Genomic DNA, 15088 nt, shown 5'->3' on the forward strand with positions numbered 1-15088 from the left:
CCCTCCCTTTCTGCCCCTCTCCCTCTCTATCCTCCCTCTCTATCACTCCCCCGCCCTCTCTGCCCCACTCCCTCTCTGCCCCACTCCCTCTCTGCTGAGCCTGCGCAGTTAGGGCTATGCGTGAGTGGTGCAATTTGCTTTGGGGGAATGGCTTGCGTTGGGGGAACGGGTGAGTGGTGGAATCTTGCGTTGGGGGACCAGACCCAATGGTCTGCACTTGGTCTAGTCATCAATAATTTGGAAGAAACCCAAACTTTTGTTTTTAATCTCCTGCCATTCATCAAACTTGAATGGATTTTCATTTTGATCATTTAATTTAATGCTGTGCTCCTCAGTCATGCTTGACCTGTGACCTAGAATTTGGAGTTTCATGTTGTGAAGCTATGTTCCCTTTTTGGTGCTTGCTCCAGAGAGTAGTAAACCTTCTAGTCGTAGCAGCACGCCTTCTTATAAAGGCAACTTTACATATATTTTGAATTGGTGTGGCCACACTCGGAGCATTGTGTACAGTTATGGTTTCCACACCATTGGCGGAGATTCACCAGGACATTAATAATCTCTCTCTCTCTCTCTCTCTCTCTCTCTCCCCCTCCTCTCCCCTCTCCCCCTCCCCCTCTCCCCCTCTCCCCCTCTCCCCCTCTCCCCCTCTCCCCCTCTCCCCCCTCTCCCCCTCTCCCTCTCCCTCCAAAGAATTCCAGAAAATTTGTTAAGCAAGACCTCCCCTTCACAAAGCCATGCTGATTTTGGCCCATTTATAGTCGCCCTCTGTTGTTCTTTAAAAGCTTCCCAATCCTCTAGCTTCCCACTAATCTTTGCTACGTTATAGGCCTTCTCTTTCAGTTTTATACTGTCCTTGACTTCCCTTGTCAGCCACGGTCACCTCTTCCTCCCCCTAGAATCTTTCTTCCTCTTTGGAATGAAAAGATCCTGCATCTTCCAGATTATTCCCAGAAATTCCAACCATTGCTGTTCCCCGTCATTCCTGCTAGGGTCCCTTTCCTTGGGGTCCTTTTCCTTAGGGTCCCACTCCTGCTAGGGTCCTTATCTCCCTCATGCCTCTGTAGTCCCCTTTGTTCAGCTGCAATACCTACACATCCGATTTCACCATCTCCCTCTCAAATTGCAGATTAAAACTTATCATGTTGTGGTCGTTACCTCCTAATGGTTCGTTTACCTTGAGTTCCCTTATCAAATCCATGTTGCCTGGAGAGATTGGATTCATGGGTTTTCTTTTCCTCAAGCAGAAGAAACTGAGGGGTGACCAGAGAGACATTAAAATCAAATATGCTGCTAGTAAAAATAATTGGACATCTGGAGGTACAAGTGCTGTGAAGATGGTAGGTCCACTAGGAGCGCCGCATTGATGGCTGTCTGTTTTTCTATCTTTTTTATTTTTAGTCTGTTTTAAAAGTGTGGTTTGGAGGTTGTTTAGCTTTTCTATGTGGGCGAGGGGGGTAGGGTAAGGGGGAAACCGTTTCCCAGTCACTTTCTGGCGAGGATGCGACTATTCTCCAAGTAGCGTGTCCCCCCCCCCCCCCCACGGCCTATCAACTGGATTGGCACGGCCTTTCCTGCCGGGGACCGGACCAAAGCTTCAGCAGCGGCGGCGCAGCACTGGATTCGCCACGGAGCGGGCGATGCCTACCTGGATCGCCGTTTGAAACTCCGGAGTGCTGGGCCTGCTGCTTCAACATCTTGGAGCTGGAGTTTGGCGAGCTCCCAGCACGAATGGCGCTGACCAACACCGAGGAGTCCTGGGACCCTTTGCCGAGGGCCGCCAGCGTTGAATCTCTGACCAGCGGGGCCTGTGGACTTCGGGAGCCGCGGACTCCGGTAGGAAGTGGCCGATTCGGATGTCCAAGCCGTTGAGGTGGTTCTCCTGTTCCGACGTCGGAGTTCCATCATCCCGGCGTGAGGGCCTGAACATCATGCCGCCCGTGACTGCGACTGCGAGGGGTTCGGGAGCCCCCCCGACCACGGATGAACAACGGAGGACAACGGAGGGGGAGGACTGAATTTTAGAGCCTTCCCTCGCAGTGGAAAACCTTGATTCCACTGTGGGGATAATAATAATAATAATAATAATACATTTTATTTATGGGCGCCTATCAAGAGTCTCAAGGACACCTTACAAAAATTTAGCAGGTAGAGGAAAAACATGTAAGGGGAATGAAATAAATAGTAGAGACATGACTAGTACACAAAGTAAAGACAGAATTCAATTCAAAACACAATATGAGGCAATTAATGCACAGATGAAAAGGGAGGGGGGCGTGGGGCTAAGGATAGGCAGAGGTGAAGAGATGGGTCTTGAGGCGGGACTGGAAGATGGTGAGGGACACGGAATTGCGGATCAGTTGGGGGAGGGAGTTCCGGAGCCTGGGAGCTGCCCTGGAGAAGGCTCTGTCCCCAAAACTGCGGAGGTTGGACTTGTGGATGGAGAGGAGACCAGCTGATGTGGATCTGAGGGACCGTGAGGGTTGGTAGGGGGAGAGGAGGTCAGTGAGATATGGGGGGGGGGGGGGCAGATGGTGGAGGGCTTTGTAGGTGAGAATCAGGATTTTGCAGGTGATCCGGTGGGAGATGGGAAGCCAGTGAAGTTGTTTGAGGACTGGAGTGATGTGATGCCAGGATTTGGTGTGGGTGATGAGTCGGGCGGTTGCGTTCTGGACCAGTTGGAGTCGGTTGATGTAGGTGGAGCTGATGCCAAGGAGAAGTGAGTTGCAATAGTCCAGTCGGGAGGAGATGAAGGCATGGATGAGTCTTTCTGCAGCGGGAGGTGTGAGAGAGGGTCTGAGTTTGGCGATGTTGCGGAGATGAAAGAAGGAGGTTTTAATGACATGGCGGATGTGAGGCTCAAGGGAGAGGGTGGAATCAAAGATCACGCCAAGGTTGCGGGCCTGGGGAGGTGGGGAGACAGTGGTGCCGTCGATGGTGAGAGTGGGGTTATTGATTTTGCTGAGTGTGGCTTTGGAGCCTATGAGGAGGAATTCTGTCTTATCACTGTTGAGTTTGAGGAAGTTATGTTGCATCCAGGTTTTTATAGTTGACAAACAGGAGTTGATATGGGGGGGGATTTGGTGCCGAGGTAGATCTGGGTGTCATCGGCGTAACAGTGGAAGTCCAGGTTGAAGTGGCGGAGTATCTGACCAAGGGGGAGGATGTAGATGATGAAGAGGAGGGGGCCGAGTACGGAGCCTTGGGGAACGCCTTGAGTGACTGGGGCTGTAGCAGAGGTGTGGTTGTGGAGAGAGATGAAGTGGGATCTGTTGGAAAGGTAGGAACTGAGCCAGCTGAGTGCAGAGCCTTCAATGCCGAGGTCTTTGAGTCTGGTGAGCAGGATGTTATGGTTCACTGTATCGAAGACTGCGCTCAGGTCGAGGAGGATGAGGATGTTGAGGGAACCAGTGTCAGCAGAGGTGAGGAGGTCGTTGAGGACTTTGAGGAGAGCAGTTTCTGTGCTATGGAGGGGGCGAAAGCCAGATTGGAGGGGTTCAAGTAGGTTATACGCAAGGAGGTGGGAATGAATTTGCGACGCAACGATACGCTCCAGGGTTTTTGAAAGAAAGGGGAGGTTTGAGATTGGGCGGTAGTTAATGAGAGAGGAGGGATCAAGACCAGGTTTCTTTAAGATTGGTGTGACAGCAGCAGTTTTGAAAGCGGAGGGGACAATTCCTTGGGACAATAAGGAGTTGAAGAGATTAGTGAGGTAGGGGCAGAGAACGGGGAGGCAAGACTTCAGCAGGGGAGTGGGGAGAGGGTCGAGGGAGCAGGTAGTGGGTTTGGAAGAGATGAGTTTGGAGATTTCAATAGGGGTGACCAGGTCTGTGTTAAAGTCTATCGTGTTCTGTGCTCTTTATTATTCGTATGGCTGTATGGTGAAACACATTTCACTGTACCATTTGGTACATGTGACAGATATCTTGAATCTTGAAGCTGTTCACTCTACAAGTGGATTATTCAGAAATTAGTAACTGATGACAAACCAGATTATTTTATTTGTTGTACCTTTCAATTGAGTTTAGAAATTACAATAACAATGCAGTGGCTAACTCTACAACTTCCAATGCCCTCTATGCCTAAATTGTCAGATTGTCCCAAAGCCATCTTTGTGGTTCTTCTGCTCAGTAGTCCAGTGGTGCACACCTTCTGGTAACTTCTGGTAACTGACTAACCTGCCTTTTCCTAAATGCAAGGTTTTCATAGCTGAGGTATTTGTAAATTAAGAATTTAGCTTTGTGTATTTGCAGCCACCTTGATGGTAATTCTAATGATGTACATCCTGTGTGGCAATTGACTTGGTCATTCCATTTGTTCCTGGCTGTAGTGTCTTAATAGGTGACAGCACATTTGTTTAAAGCCAGACTCTGCTGACCATTATCCACAGTTTCCATAGCTTTTCTTTGTTCTCCACTCCCATTTGTGTAATCTTAACTGCAGGCTGCAAATCATGCTTTGGAGTCCAAGGTCTCTGGTCCTCCCCCAATCCTGAACACATACGGAATCGGGTCGGATCTTTCTCATGTCAGCCTTGCATTTGTATTTTGCACAGTTCAAAAGATACCTGATCTAAAGCTAAGTTACACCTTGCATAATAAATGCATTCATTGTACACATAAAGGTATGGTACATGTTTTTCCTTCACATCAATTTTGCTATCACTGTCCCTTCCTCTATCCCAGTTTGATTGTGCCATCATTATTTGGTTTACATAAAGCCGTGAAACGGCCTATTTTAGTGAGCATGTGCATTGTCATTAAGAAAACACAATTCTGTCCAACTGTTCGCACGCTTAGATTTTTTTAATGAGAGAAATTCTTAGAAACATAGAAAATAGGTGCAGTAAGAGGCCATTCGGCCTTTCAAGCCAGCACCACCATTCATTGTGATCATGGCTGATCGTCCCCTATCAATAACCCGTGCCTGCCTTCTCCCCATATCCCTTGACTCCACTAGCCCCTAGGTTTATCTTCACATGGATATTGTCAAAAACATCCAGAGCTGAATGCAGACTAGTTTGCTACTTGCCTATGGACCCAAACCAAATAGTGAAGCTAAATGAAAATGTGTTTCTTTCTCCAGCAATTCCTTTAACTTGCAGCCTCCTTTAATATTTTTATTTTAACGCCCTTTTGTTGCCGACTGCTTGATGGTACTGCAGCGTGATCAAATTTTGGGTCTCAGCCACAAAACAATCTTGTAATACTACCATCTACCACCTTAGTCTGAAGAAGGGTCTGGTCTGAAGAAGGGTCCCAACCTGATACATCGCCAATTCCCTTCGCTCCACAGATGCTGCCTCGCCCGCTGAGTTTCTCCAGCATTTTTGTCTACCTTCAATGTTGTTTAAAGTTAGTTTCATTCTTGCCACAAATTTTACAGAGACATGTAGACAGAGTAATAGTTGGTTGAAGGGTCAGGAGATGAGGTCACAGCATAAAATTGCTTGGCAATGGAGCCAAAAACAGCGAGGAATTTTAACTGTAAATGGACACTTCTACACTGTCCAGGAAAATAGTGGAGCATTTATGAGTTTCCACAAGGAATTAGACAATAGACAATAGACAATTGGTGCAGGAATAGGCCATTCGGCCCTTCGAGCCAGCACCGCCATTCAATGTGATCATGGGTGATCATCCCTAATCAGTACCCCGTTTCTGCCTTCTCCCCATATCCTCTGACTCCGCTATCTTTAAGAGCCCTCTCTTGAAAGCATCCAGAACCGGCCTTCATCGCCCTCTGAGGCAGAGAATTCCACAGACTCGCAGCTCTATGTGAGAAAAAGTGTTTCATTGTCTCTGTTCTAAATGGCTTACCCCTTATTCTTAAACTGTGGCCCCTGGTTCTGGACTCCCCCAACATCGGGAACATGTTTCCTGCCTCTAGCGTGCCCAAACCCTTAATAATCTTATATGTTTCAATAAAATTCAATCTCATCCTTCTAAACTCCAGAGTATACAAGCCCAGCCGCTCCTTTCTCTCAGCATATGACAGTCTCGCCATCCCGGGAATTAACCTTGTAAACCAATGCTGCACTTCCTCAATAGATCAAATGACTCATTCCCACATATTTACTGTTCTCAAATGATTAAGTTAGCTGTTGGCTCTTGTACTCATAACCTGCTGAAAACTTGCTATAGTAATTGCTGAACACCTGCCCAGACCTACATTTCAATCTGCTTTACATCTGTTATGATAAATCAGCTAATTTCAAACCATTGTTATTTAACACTGATGTATTTGAAAAGTTGACCAAATCACGTTGCTATAGTGGAGTATTTACTATTTACCAAGTTACTTTTTTTTTAGTTTTCTAACTATTACTGTAGATGGGTTATGTGGAAAATAAGACTTCAAATTTATAAATATTGAGATAAAACAAAAGGTTTTAAATCCAAAGTTATTGCAAGTGATGGAAGATAAAAATTTGTTTTAATTTGCATTCAAACAAAGGAGAGTTGACATAACATTCCAGCACTGGCTTTATCTTTGCAATAGAATTGAAATGTGTGTTTTCTTACAGGGTCATACATTGTTCCTGTTGAATGGGATGCCCCATTTAAATCAGATGGAAAATATCCCCTGGTAATCTTCTCCCATGGCCTTGGAGCTTTCAGGTAAAATGATTTACATTTTAAGATCATTAATAATTATTGGGTGTTTTTTTTTGGAGAGTTTTCTCCATTCAACATAGAAACATAGAAATTAGGTGCAGGAGTAGGCCATTCGGCCCTTCGAGCCTGCACCGCCATTTAATATGATCATGGCTGATCATCCAACTCAGTATCCCGTACCTGCCTTCTCTCCATACCCTCTGATCCCCTTGGCCACAAGGGCCACATCTAACTCCCTCTTAAATATAGCCAATGAACTGGCCTCAACTACCCTCTGTGGCAGAGAGTTCCAGAGATTCACCACTCTCAACACCAGAATAGACATTAATACTGAAAGAGCAATTGTACTCTGTGATTCGCATAATGATATTTAGTTATTCCCCTGACACTCATTCAATAGAATTGAATCCTTTATTAAATTGAATCCTTTATTTGTCATTCAGACCTTTCGGTCTGAACGAAATGTTGTTGCCTGCAGCCATACATGTAATAATAAACAACACACAATAAATACAAATTAACATCCACCACAGAGTTCACCAAACACCTCCTCACTGTGATGGAGGCAAAAGTCTTAGGGTTGCTGTCTCTTCCCTCCTCTTCTCCCTCTGCGCTGAGGCGATACCCGGATGGTAAGTCAGTCCCGCGGTTCAAACTCCGCGGCCTGGTGGTGGTCGAAGCTGCCGCCCTCCAGTCCAGCGGACGCAGTTGTTGCCACGGGAGCTCCGGAAAACAGGCATCAACCTGTGACCCGCGAGCTCCCGACGATGTCATCCACTGGCCCGCGGCCGAGCCCCGGATTCAGGTCGCCGCCGCCTCAGCCACCAGAGCACCGTCTCCACCCCGCACCGGGCCGCCCTCACGGGAGCGTCTCAGCCCCGCACTGGGCCGCCCCCACGGGAGCACCTTCCAGCCGGGAGCCGGGCCGTCCTCACGGGAGCACCTTCCAGTCGGTAGCCGGGTCGCCCACACGGGAGCGCCTTCCAGCCCCGCACCGGGGAGCGCCTTCCAGCCCCGCACCGGGCAGCCCACACGGGAGCGCCTTCCAGCCGGGCCGCCCACACGGGAGCGCCTTCCAGCCTCGCACCGGGCCGCCCACACGGAAGCGCCTTCCAGCCAGGAGCCGGGCCGCCCTCACAGGAGTGTCTCAGCCCCACGCCGTCCACCCTCACCGGAGCGCCGAGTTGTGCCGCTGCCCGAACACCGACGCAGCTCGAAGACGGCCAGCCTCGTGTTGCTAAGTCCTGGCTGGTTCTACCTCCGGATCCTTGAGGTCGGTCGCAGGTTGGAGGCCGACAGCTCCGCCATTAGGCTTCGCGATCCATTGCAGATAATTTATGATTTTCTTTAAATGCTCATTGTCATTTCTAGTCTTGAGCCTGATCTCATGGTAATTTTATTTCCCACTATATTTGCATGCATTCACATACACTTGTGGTAAAAACCTTTCCACTTAAAATAAAGTCACTCTGCTGTTTAGCAAGTAGATAAAAATGCTGGAGGTGAGGCAGCATCTATGGAGCGAAGGAAAAGGTGATGTTTCAGGTTGAAACGTCACCTTTTCCTTTGCTTTTCAATTTTTCCAGCATCTGCAGTTCCTTCTTAAACACTGCTGTTTTTAATGTGTAGGCTTTAGTAAAGCCACATTTGTATCCTGCAGTTCGCTGTGAGCAGCACTAATTAAAATTTGAGAATGTCCTTCCTCAAGCCAAAAATTAGAGATAATATATTTCCTGGCAATGAGGACGTTATTTTTTACCCTAAAATAAGGCCCGAAAAATTTACCTGCGTCTTGGAGGCCGAAGGTTAGCTTGTTAGCCAAGAAAGATAGACTTGGGCCAAATCGCTTTTAAAACATGGGGGGACGCAATGAGGCCTAACACAGGGGTCAGCGGCCCGTAACATTTTTCCTGCATCTAGCTTGTCCAGTCCTCTTATCATTTTATATGTTTCTATTAGAACCCCCTCATCCTTCTAAATTTTCGGCGACCTATGACGGGTGCCGGCAGTCGCCGAAAAAGTCGCGTAAGTGGGACAGGCCCTTTAGCTTAACGATGTCTCCTCCCAAATTCTTCATTAGATGATATCACTGTTCTTTATTGTACATATACTATTGGTATTGGTTCTTCTTGCGAATGAAACGTAAGGCAAAGGAATAGTTAGATGTCAAGCAGGGCGTTGAGCAGCCAGGTTGTTGTCTCTGTTGGCGTCAATTTGGTGGGTGGTAGAGCGGGCACCCAGAGATGACATGGTTGGCTGTCTGGTGTTCTGCTCCACATTCACAGGCTGGGCTCTGGCTGGGTATTGGTTTATTATTGTGTACAGTGACACAGTGGAAAAACTTTGTTTTGTATGCCATCCAGTCAACTCATATCATGCACGAATACAATCAAACCATGCACAATTATGTCAGTAGTGCAAAGAGAAACATTAAACAGCGCTGAATATATTGTTGCAGCCGCAAAGAAAATACAGCTTTAAAAAAATAACAATGGCTGTAATAAGGTAGGTTGGGGGATCAGATCTATGTCTTTAGTTTATGGGAGGTCTGGTCTGATAAAAACTGGGAAGAGGTTGTATATTCTTTTGTATATTCTACACAATGGGAGGGATGTGAGCAGTCCTTAATTATATCTTAAACATTTTGATCTTGTTTTTATTTAACGGACTGTTCCAGCTGCTGTGGTCAGGCAAACGCCTCCGTTGCCATGCTGTGAGAACGGAGAGGTTGAGAAGGAGTTTCTTCCCAGAGGCCATTAGGACTGTAAACTCCTATCTCACCAGGGACTAACCTTACTGTACCACTCTACTGCTTTAAAAAAAAATTGCTGTTTTTTTTCCCTTTTTCCTTCCGCACACAATATTTAATATGAAAAAGAATATGTGATTCTGTTTGTAGTTTGTTTGGTTGTTTGTTTGTTTGTCTTTTTGCACAAAGTCCGCGAGCATTGCCACTTTTCATTTCACTGCACATCTCGTATGTGTATGTGACAAATAGACTTGACTTGATTTAGTTGAATTCATGTACCATTTAGATGTGCCATGCACAATGCCAAGAATGATTGGCGTACTGCGCATGTTGTTCCATTGTTTAAAAAGGGTTCTAAGAGTAAACCTAGCAATTATAGACCTGTTAGTTTGACTTCAGTGGTGGGCAAATTAATGGAAAAGATACTTAGAGATAATATATATAAGCATCTAGATAAACAGGGTCTGATTAGGAACAGTCAACATGGATTTGTGCCTGGAAGGTCATGTTTGACTAATCTTCTTGAATTTTTTGAAGAGGTTACTAGGGAAATTGATGAGGGTAAGGCAGTGGATGTTGTCTATATGGACTTCAGTAAGGCCTTTGAAAAGGTTCCTCATGGAAGGTTGGTTAAGAAGGTTCAACTGTTGGGTATAAATGCAGGAATAGCAAGATGGATTCAACAGTGGCTGAATGGGAGAAGCCAGAGGGTAATGGTGGATGGCTGTTTATCGGGTTGGAGGCAGGTGACTAGTGGGGTGCCTCAGGGATCTGTGTTGGGTTGTTGACATATATGAAAAATATGCTCTCAATTGTAAAGAAGTTAATCTTAATGTTGTATTGTTACTCAGACAATCTTGGTACAGGTGGTGAATGACTGACAATGATAGCAGCCAAAGAGTAGTGCTGTTATTGACAGCCAATGAGAGGTACTGTAATTGATGTGTGAGCAAGTGTGTAAATAAAGTTTCTCTTCCAGTTTGAACAAGATGGATGCCCCACTGTGTTTTTTACTGCTCTGAATTATCTTCGGTCTAGCACTGGGTAGGCTGCAAGAATCGCTGCACAATGCACCTCCGCCAACAGGTTATGGGCCCAGCTTTACCCAGCTTTACCTAGAGTTACCCAGAGGTACCCAGAGACAGTTACCCAGGGATTTACCACCGAGAGAAACGTCCGGTGAGAGTTAACTTGCTAAGCTAGCACCATGAGTAGACGGAGCACCCAGTCGAGTAGCCGCTGGTCTCGGCTAGTTTTTGACGGAGATGAAAAGAACTATGAGCTGTGGGAGACGACATTTTTGGGCCATCTTCGGTTGCAAGGGCTAAAGGATACTATCTTGGAAGAGCCTACCGACAATGAAGAAGGAAACGAGGCCAAAAATTCAGAGGCATATGCTGAGCTAATCCAGTTTCTGGATGACAAGAGTTTGTCGCTGGTAATGCGAGAAGCAGCAGACGATGGGCGGAAAGCGCTAACTATTTTGAAAGATTATTATGCGGGTAAGGGAAAGCCACGTGTAATAAGTCTGTATACAGAACTGACTTCACTTCAAAAGTTGAGCAGCGAGAGTGTAACTGAATATGTTATAAGGGCAGAGACAGCCATCACAGCATTGAGAAACGCTGGTGAGGTATTGAGTGACGGACTGTTAATTGCAATGATTCTGAAGGGACTGCCTGAATCTTTCAAACCATTTGCTATCCATGTCACGCAAAGTGAGCAGGCAATGCCTTTTGCCGAATTTAAAACTAAACTAAGGAGCTACGAAGACACGGAAAAGATGCGTGCAGCAGCATCCGACGACAATGTCATGAAGGCACGTGTGCAACCGAGTGTGAGACCCGACACGACAAGTACAAGTGCGGAGAGAGCGGACATTGTGTGCCTCAGGTGTGGCCTAAAAGGACATAAAGCCAGAGCATGTCAACGCAAGCAGTGGTGTAGTCACTGTAAAAGTACCACACATCGGGACGCAACCTGCAGACGGAAACAGCGGCGGGACGACGCACGACAAGTTTCCGGGGAGACTAACAACAAGGAATATGCATTCCTGGTGAGTGAAAGGGACGCGAAGAGCCAGTCAGAGCGTAGAGTCGAGTTGAAAGGGCTGATGGTCGATACGGGGGCAACTTCACATATCATCACTGATATAGCAAGGTTCAAGAAGTTCGACGTTATGTTCCAGTCCGAGACACACTGCGTGGAGTTGGCTGACGGCACAAGGTGCGATGGAGTCGCGGAGCGCAGAGGAGACGCGGAGGTTTGCTTGGTCGACAGCCAAGGGCGTCGCCACAACACAACACTGAGGCAGGCATTGTACATCCCCTCATACCCGCAGGACATCTTCTCTGTAAAAGCAGCTACTTCCAGCGGAGCAACCGTAATCTTCAGGGACGGGGAGACGTCCTACAACACAAGGACGGTACAACATTCCACATTCATGAGTACAACAGACTGTACTACTTGCACACGGTAAACGTTGAATGTGATGACCAATGTAAGAGCAGTTATGATATGCAGACATGGCATGAGATTCTAGGGCACTGTAATTATGAAGATATTAAAAAATTACAGAATGTTGTTGAAGGTATGGCAATTAAGGGCAAAACAGACAAACCTGCTCTACACTGTGAAGTGTGTACTCAGGGAAAGTTTATCCAAACTAGGAACAGAGACCCTGATGTAAGAGCCAAAGCAGTTTTGAAGTTGGTACACACAGATTTAGCGGGACCGATAGACCCAGAGTCCAGAGAGGGGTACAGGTTTGCGCTATCATTCACTGATGATTATTCCAGTGCAGTGTTTGTGTACTTTCTAAAGAACAAGAGTGACACAGTGCAAGCCACCGAGAGGTTTCTTGCTGACACAGCCCCATACGGGAAGATTAAATGTATGTGGTCTGACAATGGTACTGAATTCATGGGAAAGAATTACCAGGCACTGCTCAGCAGAAATTGCATTAGACATGAGACCTCAGCGCCATACTCACCACACCAGAATGGTACTGCTGAGCGAAATTGGCGCACCCTGTTTGACATGGCCAGGTGTATGCTAATAGAGAGCGAGTTACCTAAACAGTTTTGGACCTATGCAGTGCAGACAGCAGCTGTAGTGAGGAACAGATGCTTTAACAAGCGCACAAAGCAGACTCCTTACTTGATGCTGACAAGAAAACGGCCCAACCTGTCTAGGATGCAAAAGTTTGGGTCTGAGTGTTATGCCTATAAACAGGACAAGAGAAAACTGGACTCAAAGTGTGAGAAGGGAATCTTTGTCGGGTACGACAAGAATAGCCCAGCTTACATGGTTTACTATCCTGACAATGGGAAAGTAAAGAAGCACAGACTGGTGAAGTTTGTGACCAAAACAATTATAGAGAGGCAGACACAGACTGACATGACCCCCAGTGACGATGACTTTGAGGTGCAGAATAGGGCCAGTAGGATGAGAAAAAATACTGATGAGAGTCCAGGACATACTCAGAGCCAAGATCCAGTAACTAGGCCTGAGGTGAATAGCCAAGCACAGATAGGTGAAAATAAGCATGAGCCTGCACGTTACCCTTCTAGATTGAGGAAGAAACCAGGTTACTTAAGTGAATATGTAACTGGCAAGGCGAGTGATGATCATGTAATGATTAACATAGATTATTGCTACAGATTGATGTGTAACATCCCCCTAACATTCAGGGAAGCTGTAACCTCAACTAACTCAAAGGAATGGGTTAACGCAATGCATGAGGAAATGCAGTCGCTGAGAGAAAATGACACATTTACCCTAACCAACTTGCCTGAGGGTAAGAAAGCAGTGGGGGGTAGATGGGTATATGCAATCAAGAACAATGAGAATGGATCTGATAAATACAAGGCACGGTATGTAGCCAAAGGATACAGTCAAATATTGGGTGTAAACTATGAGGAGACATTTTCTCCTACTGCTAACCTGACCAGTGATGATGCAAAAAGCAGCACAGGAAAACCTGATTTTACATCAGATGGATGTCAAAACTGCCTACATACATGCACCAATAGATTACGAGATTTACATGGAACAGCCAGAAGGTTACGATGTAAAATCCAGCGCAAATGAAAAGTTGGTGTATAAGTTAAAAAAGTCACTTTATGGGTTAAAACAGTCGGGTAGAAATTGGAACAAAATGCTACATGAGTATCTGACTGAAAACAACTTTGTGCAAAACCCAGCTGATCATTGTGTTTACACAAGGGAAACAGAAAATGAGAAAGTGATCATGATAATATGGGTCGATGACTTAATTATTGCTGCCAGTGATGAAAAGTCACTGAAAGCTGTGAAGGAGATGCTCACAGCCAAATTCAAGATGAAAGACATGGGCAAACTAAAACATTTTCTTGGCATTAATTTTGACCAGTGTGATAACTGTGTGAGAATGTCACAGAAGAAATATGTGGAGAAAATACTTGAAAGGTTTGATATGCAAGATTGTAAACCGAGGGCAACACCTTGTGAACAAAAATTAAACTACACTGATGATGCAGAAATGATGACTGATGTCAGAAAATACAGAGAGGTAGTAGGTAGCCTAATTTATCTGACTACTTGCACGAGACCCGATCTCAGTTTTGTAGTAAGTAAACTGTCACAGTACTTTAGTGAGCCGATGGAAGAGCAATGGGTGACTGTAAAACATGTACTGAGATATCTGAGAGGCACAATTGAGAAAGAGTTGTGTTACAGGAAATGTGACGACGAGAAACTGGCATTACAAGCGTACAGTGATGCAGATTGGGCGGCTGATGTAACCAACAGACGTAGTACAACCGGTTATTGTGTAAGCCTAAACAAAAATGGTCCTTTGATTTCATGGAAAACCAAAAAGCAGCCCACCGTTGCACTGTCAACTTGTGAAGCTGAGTATATGGCGTTAGCCGCAACACTACAAGAGTGTATGTACCTAGTACAATTACTAGAAGGTATTGATAGATATCAGTACCCAACACCCAAGGTTTATGAGGATAACCAGGGTACATAGAAACATAGAGAAACATAGAAATTAGGTGCAGGAGTAGGCCATTCGGCCCTTCGAGCCTGCACCGCCATTTAATATGATCATGGCTGATCATCCAACTCAGTATCCCGTACCTGCCTTTTCTCCATACCCTCTGATCCCCTTGGCCACAAGGGCCACATCTAACTCCCTCTTAAATATAGCCAATGAACTGGCCTCAACTACCCTCTGTGGCAGAGAGTTCCAGAGATTTCCAGAGATTCACCACTCTCTGTGTGAAAAAAGTTCTCCTCATCTCGGTTTTAAAGGATTTCCCCCTTATCCTTAAGCTGTGACCCCTTGTCCTGGACTTCCCCAACATCGGAAACAATCTTCCTGCATCTAGCCTGTCCAACCCCTTAAGAATTTTGTAAGTTTCTATAAGATCCCCTCTCAATCTCCTAAACTCTAGAGAGTATAAACCAAGTCTATCCAGTCTTTCTTCATAAGACAGTCCCGACATCCCAGGAATCAGTCTGGTGAACCTTCTCTGCACTCCCTCTATGGCAATAATGTCCTTCCTCAGATTTGGAGACCAAAACTGCACGCAATACTCCAGGTGTGGTCTCACCAAGACCCTATACAACTGCAGTAGAACCTCCCTGCTCCTATACTCAAATCCTCTTGCTATGAAAGCTAACATGCCATTCGCTTTCTTTACTGCCTGCTGCACCTGCATGCCTACCTTCAATGACT

The 15088-nt window shown here is 46.1% G+C and overlaps 1 protein-coding gene across 5 annotated transcripts in view; it reads left to right on the forward strand.

Annotated features, from left to right (window-relative positions):
* pla2g7 (phospholipase A2, group VII (platelet-activating factor acetylhydrolase, plasma)) overlaps positions 1-15088 on the forward strand; it is a 110640-nt gene that overhangs the window by 28334 nt on the left and 67218 nt on the right. For all 5 annotated transcript variants that reach the window (XM_055635354.1, XM_055635356.1, XM_055635352.1 and 2 more), the window contains one exon: positions 6524-6617. In XM_055635354.1, the coding sequence (XP_055491329.1) occupies positions 6524-6617 (94 nt within the window). The remainder of the gene's footprint in view (positions 1-6523; positions 6618-15088) is intronic.

Source organism: Leucoraja erinacea, chromosome 5 (genome assembly GCF_028641065.1).
Source record: "Leucoraja erinacea ecotype New England chromosome 5, Leri_hhj_1, whole genome shotgun sequence".
Taxonomy (NCBI): Eukaryota; Metazoa; Chordata; class Chondrichthyes; order Rajiformes; family Rajidae; genus Leucoraja; species Leucoraja erinaceus.